The sequence below is a fragment of the Dunckerocampus dactyliophorus genome, chromosome 2 (assembly GCF_027744805.1).
Source record: "Dunckerocampus dactyliophorus isolate RoL2022-P2 chromosome 2, RoL_Ddac_1.1, whole genome shotgun sequence".
NCBI classification, from domain to species: Eukaryota; Metazoa; Chordata; class Actinopteri; order Syngnathiformes; family Syngnathidae; genus Dunckerocampus; species Dunckerocampus dactyliophorus.
Window position 1 is genome coordinate 31,052,501 of NC_072820.1, and position 10,823 is coordinate 31,063,323.

At 40.7% G+C, this 10,823-nt stretch overlaps 1 protein-coding gene across 3 annotated transcripts in view; it reads right to left on the reverse strand.

Moving 5' to 3' along the window:
• The window catches only part of polr3a (polymerase (RNA) III (DNA directed) polypeptide A), a 46,736-nt gene that overhangs the window by 20,499 nt on the left and 15,414 nt on the right, over window positions 1-10,823 (reverse strand). For all 3 annotated transcript variants that reach the window (XM_054766846.1, XM_054766845.1, XM_054766844.1), the window contains exons 18-21: window positions 8,255-8,373; window positions 5,326-5,463; window positions 1,339-1,509; window positions 809-922 (exon numbers count right to left, since the gene is read on the reverse strand). In XM_054766846.1, the coding sequence (XP_054622821.1) occupies window positions 809-922; window positions 1,339-1,509; window positions 5,326-5,463; window positions 8,255-8,373 (542 nt within the window). The remainder of the gene's footprint in view (window positions 1-808; window positions 923-1,338; window positions 1,510-5,325; window positions 5,464-8,254; window positions 8,374-10,823) is intronic.

Below are 10,823 nucleotides of genomic sequence, written 5' to 3' on the forward strand. Positions count from 1 at the left end.
CAGTAAACTTCAAGTGACCAAGTACACAGCTCTAACTTCTAGCTCTAATCCTCAATAAAAGGTAAAAGTCAAGTTAAATGTTCATTATTTATCAATGTCATTTATATGTATTTGACACTGTTTTCAGCATGTAAAACCACCATTATTCTCTATAATAATAATGGTGTTTTGTGTTAATATTTTTTTGTGTTTGGAAGGAATTCATGATGAAAACCAAGGTTCCACTGTATTATAAAAATGATCCAAAAAAATGTAACCCACAAATGCTTAGAATATTTATTAATAAACGTATTTTTGATTATAGTCACAGTTTTATAGAAATGTAGGAAGTTAACCCCTGATAGGAAAATGTTCCCCCACTCCTGGTGTACAGTAAAGAATAAAGTCCAAGATCTGGCTATGTGGCGAAATAACATGACCTGATGATAATTTTGCTGCATGCTTTGAATGGGAAAAAGTTGCGCTATCTGGTGGACAAATATAAAATGAAATATGTAAAGCCGGTAGTCCAAATTGAAATATCACCATAAAGGATTGCTAAGGTTTACATTATATTGTAGTAATTTGTAATTTGTCTGGCACGAGATAAAGACATTAACATTTGACATTTTCCTTCATTTGTCAGTGATGAACACACGAATCTCCACGTTCTGCAAACATTTGCAGGTGAAGGGTACAGATAGAAGGTGTTCCATTTGCATTTGCATCCTGTTTTCTCCAGGGCAAACTAGAGAAGTAGGTCAAATACAAAATAGCAATCTATTTCTCTCTTATCAGTAAGGGATGGCACTTGACAAGACATTCGTACCTCCAAGAAGCTGTCTCTGCAGCACATGAAGTCTGCTTTCTTCATGAGGCCGTCTGACGTGAGAACCAGCTCGCTCTGACTGAGCGCCGGCTCGTTCGGGCAAGTGTAGACCGCCTGTGGGAATAGAAATCATCTACTGTAAAGGAGCTGAGCCAGTAGTGTGTGTGTGTGTGTGTGTGTGTGTGTGTGTGTGTGTGTTCGAAGGCCTCTTGACCCAAACAATATAGCCTGTTGACCCAACACAAACATAAAAAATTATGTGAAATTGCCTTGCCACTCATGAACTCCTACGTCAAATTCACTCCAAAGCTGCCTTCTATCCACATGCTGAAGCACTTTGACCTATGACTGTGAAGGAATCCCACTTTATGAAATGTCATGGAGCACAAGCAGATCCCATCTTGTCTTAAATCAACATTTATTTAAAATTATCACACTCAAAAGAATGAATGTGAGTCACCATTGACCACCCCGCTAACAGCAAAAGTATGTCAAATGCCAAACAAACATTCTCCCTCGGTGCCCCTTACCCGGATGTTGTCCAGGACCCTCTTGAACTCCAGCGGTTCGTCCTTGCCTTCCATGGCCGCGGGGTCCAGGCCGTCGCCACCATAAATAAACTGGATGACGTCGCCCGTGGAGCTTCGTACTGTGAGGTCGTACTGCGAGCACAGGTCCTCCAGGGACTTCACCAGACGCCTCTGTCGGCATAAAATATGTAATGTCTGATATTGGTTGTTCTACAGCTAAGGTGTCCAACCTTCTCCCACCGAGTGCCACATACTGAAAAATGAAAGGATGTAAGGGCCACTTTGATATTTTGTAATATACTAAAAGTTATATATATATATTTTTTTTAAATGCATCTCAGCTTTGTGATATAGTTGAAAAAGCATATTATTAGCATGAACGTCGGTCTTTTAGCTCTTTTTCCCCCCATTTCTGCTGCTGTTGTTGATGTGCATCCATTTCAGTCATGGACAGTGTGCGACGATGCTGGAAAGTTTGGTTGAAGTTCTGCTAAAAAATGAACGGTCTGCGCCTTGAAACATTGGCAACACCATCATATCATGCGAAGAAGGGTGCACCACTCACAGGATTAAACACCATCAGATTCACGGTGTGCAGAGTGCCCCATTTTTGACACGCTACGCTGGACTTCTTACAACCAGTCAGGTAAGTAAAACAATAAATTACGTCAATCTTATGCCATCATTAAAGCAGCAAACAAATGGTACTTTATACTGCGAATACATTGGCCAACTCAAATATCCAGCTAACGTAATGCTGTGTACTTTACCTGACGTCAACACCAGCTTGAGCCAGCAAGTTGTTACTCCATTCACCTTACTTGTTTGATATAATGAAAACAGGTTAGTAGGAACTAGGCTTTCAAAAATAAAAATGATAATGTAAAGAAATTATGTAAAGAGACTTCTATTTATGTTCAAGTTCAATTGTTTGATATTTATATACTGGTTAATAATAGCCCTGTGAGAAATTCATAGTAAAGTAATTCATAAAAAGTTCATATAATTAAAAAAATATTAAAAGAAATCATGGAGACATTCAGACATTTCATTCAACAAATGTCTTTGCTTCAATTGAGAGGGTTTGGTTAGCGTCCCCATTTAAACCATGCAAACTTTTATGAGCCTACCTTTGAAAAGAATCGGAATCTACAACCCCTGGCAAAAATTATGGAATCACCAGTCTCGGAGGATGTTCATTCAGTTGTTTAATTTTGTAGAAAAAAAGCAGATCACAGACATGACACAAAACTAAAGTCATTTCAAATGGCAACTTTCTGGCTTTAAGCAACACTAAAAGAAATCAAGAAAAAAAGATGTGGTAGTCAGTAACAGTTACTTTTTTAGACCAATCAGAGGGAAAAAATTATGGAATCACTCAATTCTGAGGAAAAAATTATGGAATCATGAAAAAAACAACAACAAAAGAATACTTCAAACACACCACTAGTACTTTGTTGCACCACCTCTGGCTTTTATAACAGCTCGCAGTCTCAGAGGCATGGACTTAATGAGTGACAAACAGTACTCTTCATCAATCTGGCTCCAACTTTTGCCAGATCAGCTTTGCAGGTTGGACCATTTTCTTCAACTTCCACCACAGATTTTCAATTGGATTGAGATCCGGACTATTTGCAGGCCATGACATTGACCTTATGTGTCTTTCTTTAAGGAATGTTTTCACAGTTTTTGCTCTATGGCAAGATGCATTATCATCCTGAAAAATGATTTCATCATCCCCAAACGCCCTTTCAATTGATGGGATAAGAAAAGTGTCCAAAATGTCAACGTAAACTTGTGCCTTTACCTGACATGCGGCCCCATATCATCAATGACTGTGGAAATGTGCATGTTTTCTTCAGGCAGTCGTCTTCATAAATCTGATTGGAACGGCACCAAGCAAAAGTTCCAGCATCATCACCTTGCCCAATGCAGATTCGCGATTCATCACTGAATATGACTTTCATCCAGTCATCCACAGTCCACGATTGCTTTTCCTTAGCCCATTGTAACCTTGTTTTTTTCTGTTTAGGTGTTAATGATGGCTTTCGTTTAGCTTTCCTGTATGTAAATCCCATTTCCTTTAGGCGGTTTCTTACAGTTCGGTCACAGACGTTGACTCCAGTTTCCTCCCATTTGTTCCTCATTTGTTTTGCTGTGCATTTTCTGTTTTCAAGACATATTGCTTTAAGTTTTCTGTCTTGACGCTTTGATGTCTTCCTTGGTCTACCAGTATGCTTGCCTTTAAAAGCCTTCCCATGTTGTTTGTCCTTGGTCCAGATTTTAGACACAGCTGACTGTGAACAGCGAACATCTTTTGCAACATTGCGTGATGATTTACCTTCTTTAAGAAGTTTGATAATCCTCTCCTTTGTTTCAATTGACATCTCTTGTGTTGGAGCCATGATTCATGTCAGTCTACGTGGTGCAACAGCTCTCCAAGGTGTGATCACTCCTGTTTAACTGCAGACTAATGAGCAGATCTAATCTGATGCAGGTTTTAGTTTTGGGAATGGAAATTTACAGGGTGATTCCATAATTTTTTCCTCAGAATTGAGTGATTCCGTAATTTTTTCCCTCTGATTGGTCTAAAAAAGTAACTGTTACTGACTACCACATCTTTTTTTCTTGATTTCTTTTAGTGTTTCTTAAAGCCAGAAAGTTGCCATTTGAAATGACTTTAGTTTTGTGTCATGTCTCTGATCTGCTTTTTTTCTACAAATTTAAACAACTGAATGAACATCCTCCGAGACTGGTGATTCCATAATTTTTGCCAGGGGTTGTAGAATCGTTAGGAACCAGAATCGAAACAAGGAATCGGAATAGCTCAAATTCCAACGATGCCCAACCCTACTCATAATATTACTTAAAAAATATATATATAATTTTTTCCTTTAATATTTCAACTCTGACATTTTCCCCTCATAATATTATGAGGGAAGTATATTCTTGTAAAATTGAAACATTTTCCTCATTAGAATACAACTTTTATCTCCTACTACTTTGACTTTATTCTCAAAACTACAGCTGTTTTTTCAATTTCTGCTTGGTTTTTTTTTCCAACTATTTCAATTTTCTTCTCGTAAATTTTCTTCTCGTAATATTCCCATATGGGAATAATAACTTATTCCCATATTATAAATTTCCCCCCTTCCAAATTTTCCACAAATTTCAATTTTATTTTGTTCTTTGTTTGTTTCTCATATTACAGGTCAAAAGTTTTTTTGTTTAACATTTCAACCATATTCTACAAAAATGTTATTTTTCTTCATAATATTACAATGTTATACTTGTACAATTACAAGTTTTTCTTGATACATTACAACTTTTGTCTCTTAATATTTGATATTATATGTCTCTTAATATTTTGATTTTATTGTTGTGAAATTACAGCTGTTTTTTCATTTTATTTCGACTTTTTTGTAAATGTTCTTTTCCAAAAATTACAGCTTTGGTTAGTTTGTTTCTCATAACATCACGACATAAAACGTTTTTCTTTCATATTTAAACTCAAAGCTACTAAAATAACATTATTTTTCCTCATAATATGAGTTTATTCTCCTAATATTGTGACATTTTTCCTCATTACAAAACTTTTTTCTCTAAATATTTTTACTTTGTCAAATTACAAAAAATATTGTCAAATTACCAAACCAGCTAACAGTGTGAGCTGCTTTCTGACCATCCTCCCCTTGCATTTTGCACCTTAATTTTTAAATTTTTGCACCTTTATATTTTTACCTGAAAATAGAGTGCAGGGTACATTTTTTACACTTGAAATATCCTGTTATTTCCTGATGGAAGGCATAACCCCTGTGACGTAATGACACGGCTCCCCAGGACAGTGGAAATTTAAATTGGTATTGAGTCAGTTTGACGGCAACATGGTTCCACTCCGGCCTTGATCTTAATCCAGCACCAACACCAAAGGTTGCAACAGTGGCAAAGGGGTATATGTGGTCTGCCGGAGCTAACAGGATATGTTACCTGCATGTAGCCGGTCTCTGCCGTTTTCACAGCAGTGTCCACCAGTCCCTCGCGGCCGGCCATGGTGTGGAAGAAAAATTCAGTGGGTGTCAGGCCCGAGTAGAAGCTGTCGGCCACAAAGCCTTTCGCGGCGGGCAACTGCGAAAATACAAAGAAACACCACCAAGCAGGGATAAAAACACATACCTTTGACTGATGCAGCTAATATGTCGCTATTGACGTCACAATTGCAAGAAATCGTTAACAGTAAGCTCCTTCCTGGGCCACCACCTTATCGTGGTGGAGGGGTTTGTGTGTCCCAATGATCCTAGGAGCTAAGTTGTCGGGGGCTTTCATGCCCCTGGTAGGGTCACCCAAGACAAACAGGTCCAAGGGGAGAGACCAGACAAAGAGTGGCTCATCAGACCCTAATGATGAGAAATAATATTGGAACTAGATTTCCCTCACCCGGATGCGGGTCACCGGGGCCCCCCCTCTGGAGCCAAGCCTGGAGGTGGGACAGGATGGCGAGCGTCTGGTGGCCGCCCCTGCACTCATGGGGCTCGGCCGGACATAGCCCGAAGAGGTAACATGGGTCCCCCCTCCCATGGGCTCACCACTCATTGGAGAGGCCAAAGGGGTCGGGTGCAGAGCAAGCTGGGTAGCGGCCAAAGGCGAGAATCTTGGCAGTCCGATCCTCACCTGCAGAAGCTAGCTCTTGGCACATGGAATGGCCTGAGCTGGTGCGCAAGGTGGAGAAGTTCTGGCTAGATAGAGTTAGACTCACCTCTACGCACAGAAAGGGCTTTGGAACCAGTCCTCTCAAGAGGGGCTGGACTTTATTCCACTCTGGCGTTGCCAGCAGTGAGTGGCAATTCTTTGCTTCATGGCTCAGGGAGTACAGTCATGGAAAAAATTCATTCAAAAATCTTCAGTTTATTGATCCATTGTAATGCCTGGTACAACTACAGGTATATTTTGTTTGGACAAATATAACGATGATAACAAATATAGCTCATAAGAGTTTAACTTAAGAGTTGATATCTAGCAACTTCCATGGTTTTCTTGATCATAAGCAAAATCACTTAAGTTCTTACATGAATAGCTATAGCATTGTACTGCCAAAAAATGTAACTCTTAAGAGCTATTTTTGTTGTCATTGTTATATTTGTCTAAACAAAGGTACCTTTAGTTGTATCAGGCATTAAAATGAATAGAAAACTGAAGAAACAAGGGTGGTCTCATAATTTTTTTCATGACTGTACGTTAGTTTAACCCGGTGAATGAGAGGGTAGTTTCTCTCCGCCTTCGGGTAGAGGAGAGAGGTCCTGAATGTTGTTTGTGCTTATACGCCAAACAGCATTCAGAATACCCACCCTTTTTGGAGTCCTTAGAGGGAGTACTGGAGAGTACTCCCTCGAGGAATTCCCTTATTCTGCTGGGGGGCTTCAACGCAGCGACAGTGAGAAAGGAGTGACTGGGAGGAACGGCCGCCTCTGAAACCGAGCAGTGTTTTGTTATCTGACTTTTGTGCTCATCAAAGATTGTCCATAACGAACACCATGTTGAAGCATAAGGGTGTCCCCACATGTGCACTTGGCACCAGGACACCGTGGGCCGCAGTTCGATGATGGACACTGTGGTCGTGTTGTCGGACTTGCAGCAACATCCGAGTCCGAGTGAGCCATGTTCTGTGCCTTCATTATCGAGGTGGCTGATTGGAGCTGCACCAGTCAGGTGGTCGGTGCCTGTTGTGGCGGTAATCCCAGAACTCATTGGTGGACATCAGTGGTCAAGGATGCCGTCAAGCTGAAGAAGTCCTATTGGGCCTTTTTGGCCTATGGGACTCTGGAGGCAGCTGACAGGTGCCGGCAGGCCAAGCGTTCTACTGCTCTGGCAGTCGCTGAGGCAAAAACTCGGAGGGAGGAGTGGTGGCTGCAGGATTGGGTTTTTGCTTTTTGCAGATTATGTGATCCTGCTGGCTTCATCGAGCTGTGACCTTCAACTCTCACTGGATCGATTCACAGCAGAGTGTGGAGCAGCTGGGATGAGAATCAGCACCTCCAAGTCCAAAGGTTCTCGCTCGCTTGGAAAAGGGTGGAGTGCCATCTCCGGGTCGGGGATGAGAACCTGCCCCAAGTGAAGGAGTTTAAGTACCTTGGGGTCTTGTTCACAAGTGAGGGAAGGATGGCATACGAGATTGACAGGCGGATTGTTGCGGCATCTGCAGTGATGCGGACTCTGCATCAGTCCATTGTGGTGAAGAGGGAGCCAAGCCGAAAGGCAAAGCTCTCAATTTACCAGTCGATCTACTTTCCTACCCTTACCTATGATCATGAGCTTTGGGTAGTGACTGAAAGGACAAGATCACAGGTAAGTGGCTGAAATGAGTTTTCTCCATAGGGTGGCTGGGCTCTCCCTTAGAGATAAGGTGAGAAGCACGGTCATCTGGGAGAAACTCGGAGTAGAACTGCTGCTCCTCCGCATTGAGAGGAGCCAGATGAGGTAGCTTGGGCATCTGGTCAGGGTGCCTCCCGGACGCCTCACTGGGGAGGTGTTCAGGGCACGTCCAACCGGTGGGACGCCTCGGGGAAGACCCACGACACGTTGGAGAGACCATGTCTCTCAAGTTGCCTGGGAAGTCCTCAGGATCCTCCGAGAGAAGCTGCTCGAAGTAGCCAGGAAGCGGGAAGTCTGGGCTTCCCAGCTTAGGCTGCTGCCCCCGCAACCGACCTCGGATAAGTGAGTGAGGGAGTGAGTGAGTGAGTGAGTGAGTGAGTGAGTGAGTGAGTGAGTGAGTGAGTGAGTGAGTGAGTGAGTGAGGGAGGGAGGGAGGGAGGGAGGGAGGGAGGGATGGAGGGATGGATGGATGGATGGATGGATGGATGGATGGATGGATGGATGGATGGATGGATGGCATTAACAGAAAGGGCTTCAGTGAGGCTCTTACTTTTGAATGCTTTTCAAAATGAGGCAGGGATCGATTTTCAAAACCGTCAGGCACTCGAGAGCCACTTATGGCCTGCTGTCCCACACATGCAATCATCTGTGAGATATTAATAAAGGAACCTGTGTGCATAAGAGAGAATCAGAAGGAAAAAAATGATGAGACAGGATCAAGACGGGATACCATCATCATTTTGTCACAAGGAGGAACATTTGACATACAATGCATACACAGTTATCAGGCAAGTATTCCATATTATACATTTACTGAACCATATTATACATTTAATGATGAAAAGTCAGCAGTAATTTTACAATAATATTAAGACAAAAACAAAATATTGAGAAAAATGTTGTACTCTAGTGAGAAAAGTTAAAATTTTATGAGAATAACGTCATAATATGAGGAAGAATAACGATATTAAAGAAAGACTATTTAAAGTCGTAATAAAATGAAAAACAACATATAAAGTTGTCATTATTGGAAAATTACGTTGCACAAAAAGCTATGAGAATGAAGTCAAAATATTACGAAAATAAAGTTTCAATTACGAGACAAAAATTTACAAGAAGAAAGTTGAAATAGTTGGGAAATATATATATATATATATATATATATATATATAAAATATGTATTTAGAACATATAAACAAAATATTAAGTGAAAAAGTTGTATACTTACAAAGGACAAAGGCGCAATTTTACAAGAACAAACTCTGAATATGAGGAAAAATTATGTGTGTAATATGAAAATTTGGTGGGGGAAAAAAGTTAATATTATTATGGGAATAAAGTCAAAATATTATGCAAAGTCATATTACAAGAAGAAAATTTACGAAGATTATTTGAGAAGAAAGTTGAAATATTTGGAAAATTAAAACAAACAACAGCAAAAATGGGGGGGGCGGGAAGCCAAGACTGAAGTTCACTTTAATAATAGGCTTTTTCACAAAGCTGTGATGCATTTTTTTAAAAAATACATCTAACTTCTTAGCATATCTACATGTGTTGCTTTACAAAATATCAAAGTGGTCCTTACATCCTTTCATTTTTCACTATGTGGCCCTCACTGGAAAAAGTTTGGCCCCCTCATGGTTTATAGCAACAGAGATTTTTACTTTGTGTCATAAGAAATCTATCTCATGTTTTTAAACCTTACATGAAGTTACTGACTAACGGGTGTTCGTTCCATTTCATTTTCCGTTTCCTGGGATTTTTAAATGTAATGTATATATCAATATATTGATGAGCGGAGTCAGTTGTGGTTGATGTTTTAGGATTCCGATTTTTTTCCGACTTTTTTTTGTCAGATCTGTATCAGATTTTTTTCATGTCAGTGTGAACAGCACAATTCCAATTTTTTCAAATGTGACTCAGGCCTCATTCATATGTGGATATAAATCCGATATGTATGTGATGCGACTGCAGTATGAACGGTCAGGTCGCATATATTCGACCTATACGTCATCGAAAAGAGTGTATTGCCGTGCCTACCGAGACTTTAAAAAGGTACTCACGGATGTAGGCAGTCGTGGAAAGGTGTGGTTTATCGTGCAAGACGTGGATAAAGGTACTCACCAATGTAGGCAAAAGCTTTTCTTCTCATACGAAAATTATTTTTAAAAAGGAGTTAATGAAGCAGTCTCGTCAATGTGTCACCATTCCTGCCTCAGACATACACCCACACACACCTTGGAACAGACGTCACAGCAAGTTGCCTACGAACTGACACAGCCAAAATTCTTGCCCTCTTTCTTCTTAATCTCCTACACAGGATCATTTGGATCATTTGGTTGAGAAAATACTGACTCCTGCTGCACAAAATCCTTAAAATTGCCACAAACACGTTAAGGAGAACACGCTAGCAATGTGCAGATTGATACTGAAATATCGATCCTTCCGATACCAGCTCTTTGCGTTCACATTAACAATTTGCATTTGTTTGGCAATGTGAACAACCACATAAAAAAATCGTATTTAAAGAAAAAAAACGATTTGGGCATGGTCCCCTGCAGTGTGAACGTAGGCTAATTGATGTGCGACAACAATCAGTAGATCCAAAATTGGAGGAGAAGGCATTCACGGAGGTGGGCTGCCCACCCTCTGAATGAGTCGTATACAAACAGGATATAAGGTACTACAAGCTGATCAATCACAGCCTTAAGGAAAAAGAAAACCTGCACAGTTTTTTTTATTTCTTTTGCCCATCATCCAGGAACACACGTCCTTCCCTTTTTCTGTGGGTTTTAAAGAGGAAAAAAAACAGCTAGCACGAGGCAACTCACAATGCACGTAATGGGAAGCACCTATTCTGCCTATAAAGCCCTAAATAAGTAAATAAAAAGAAACCCTCCATAGAACGCCAACAATGCATAACATGCATTGCATAACACTGCGACCCTAACACCGAAGAACTACTTTTCTGGCGGACTGACACAGCGCCTCGCTCACATGGCCTCATCCCAGGCCACTACCAAGAGGTATCGTAAGCTACAGAGTTGCTGTTGCTGCATCGCCTGTGAGTTTGGAAAAGTTAATGCTAGGTTATGAATAATGCCTCGCACGCGTATAGT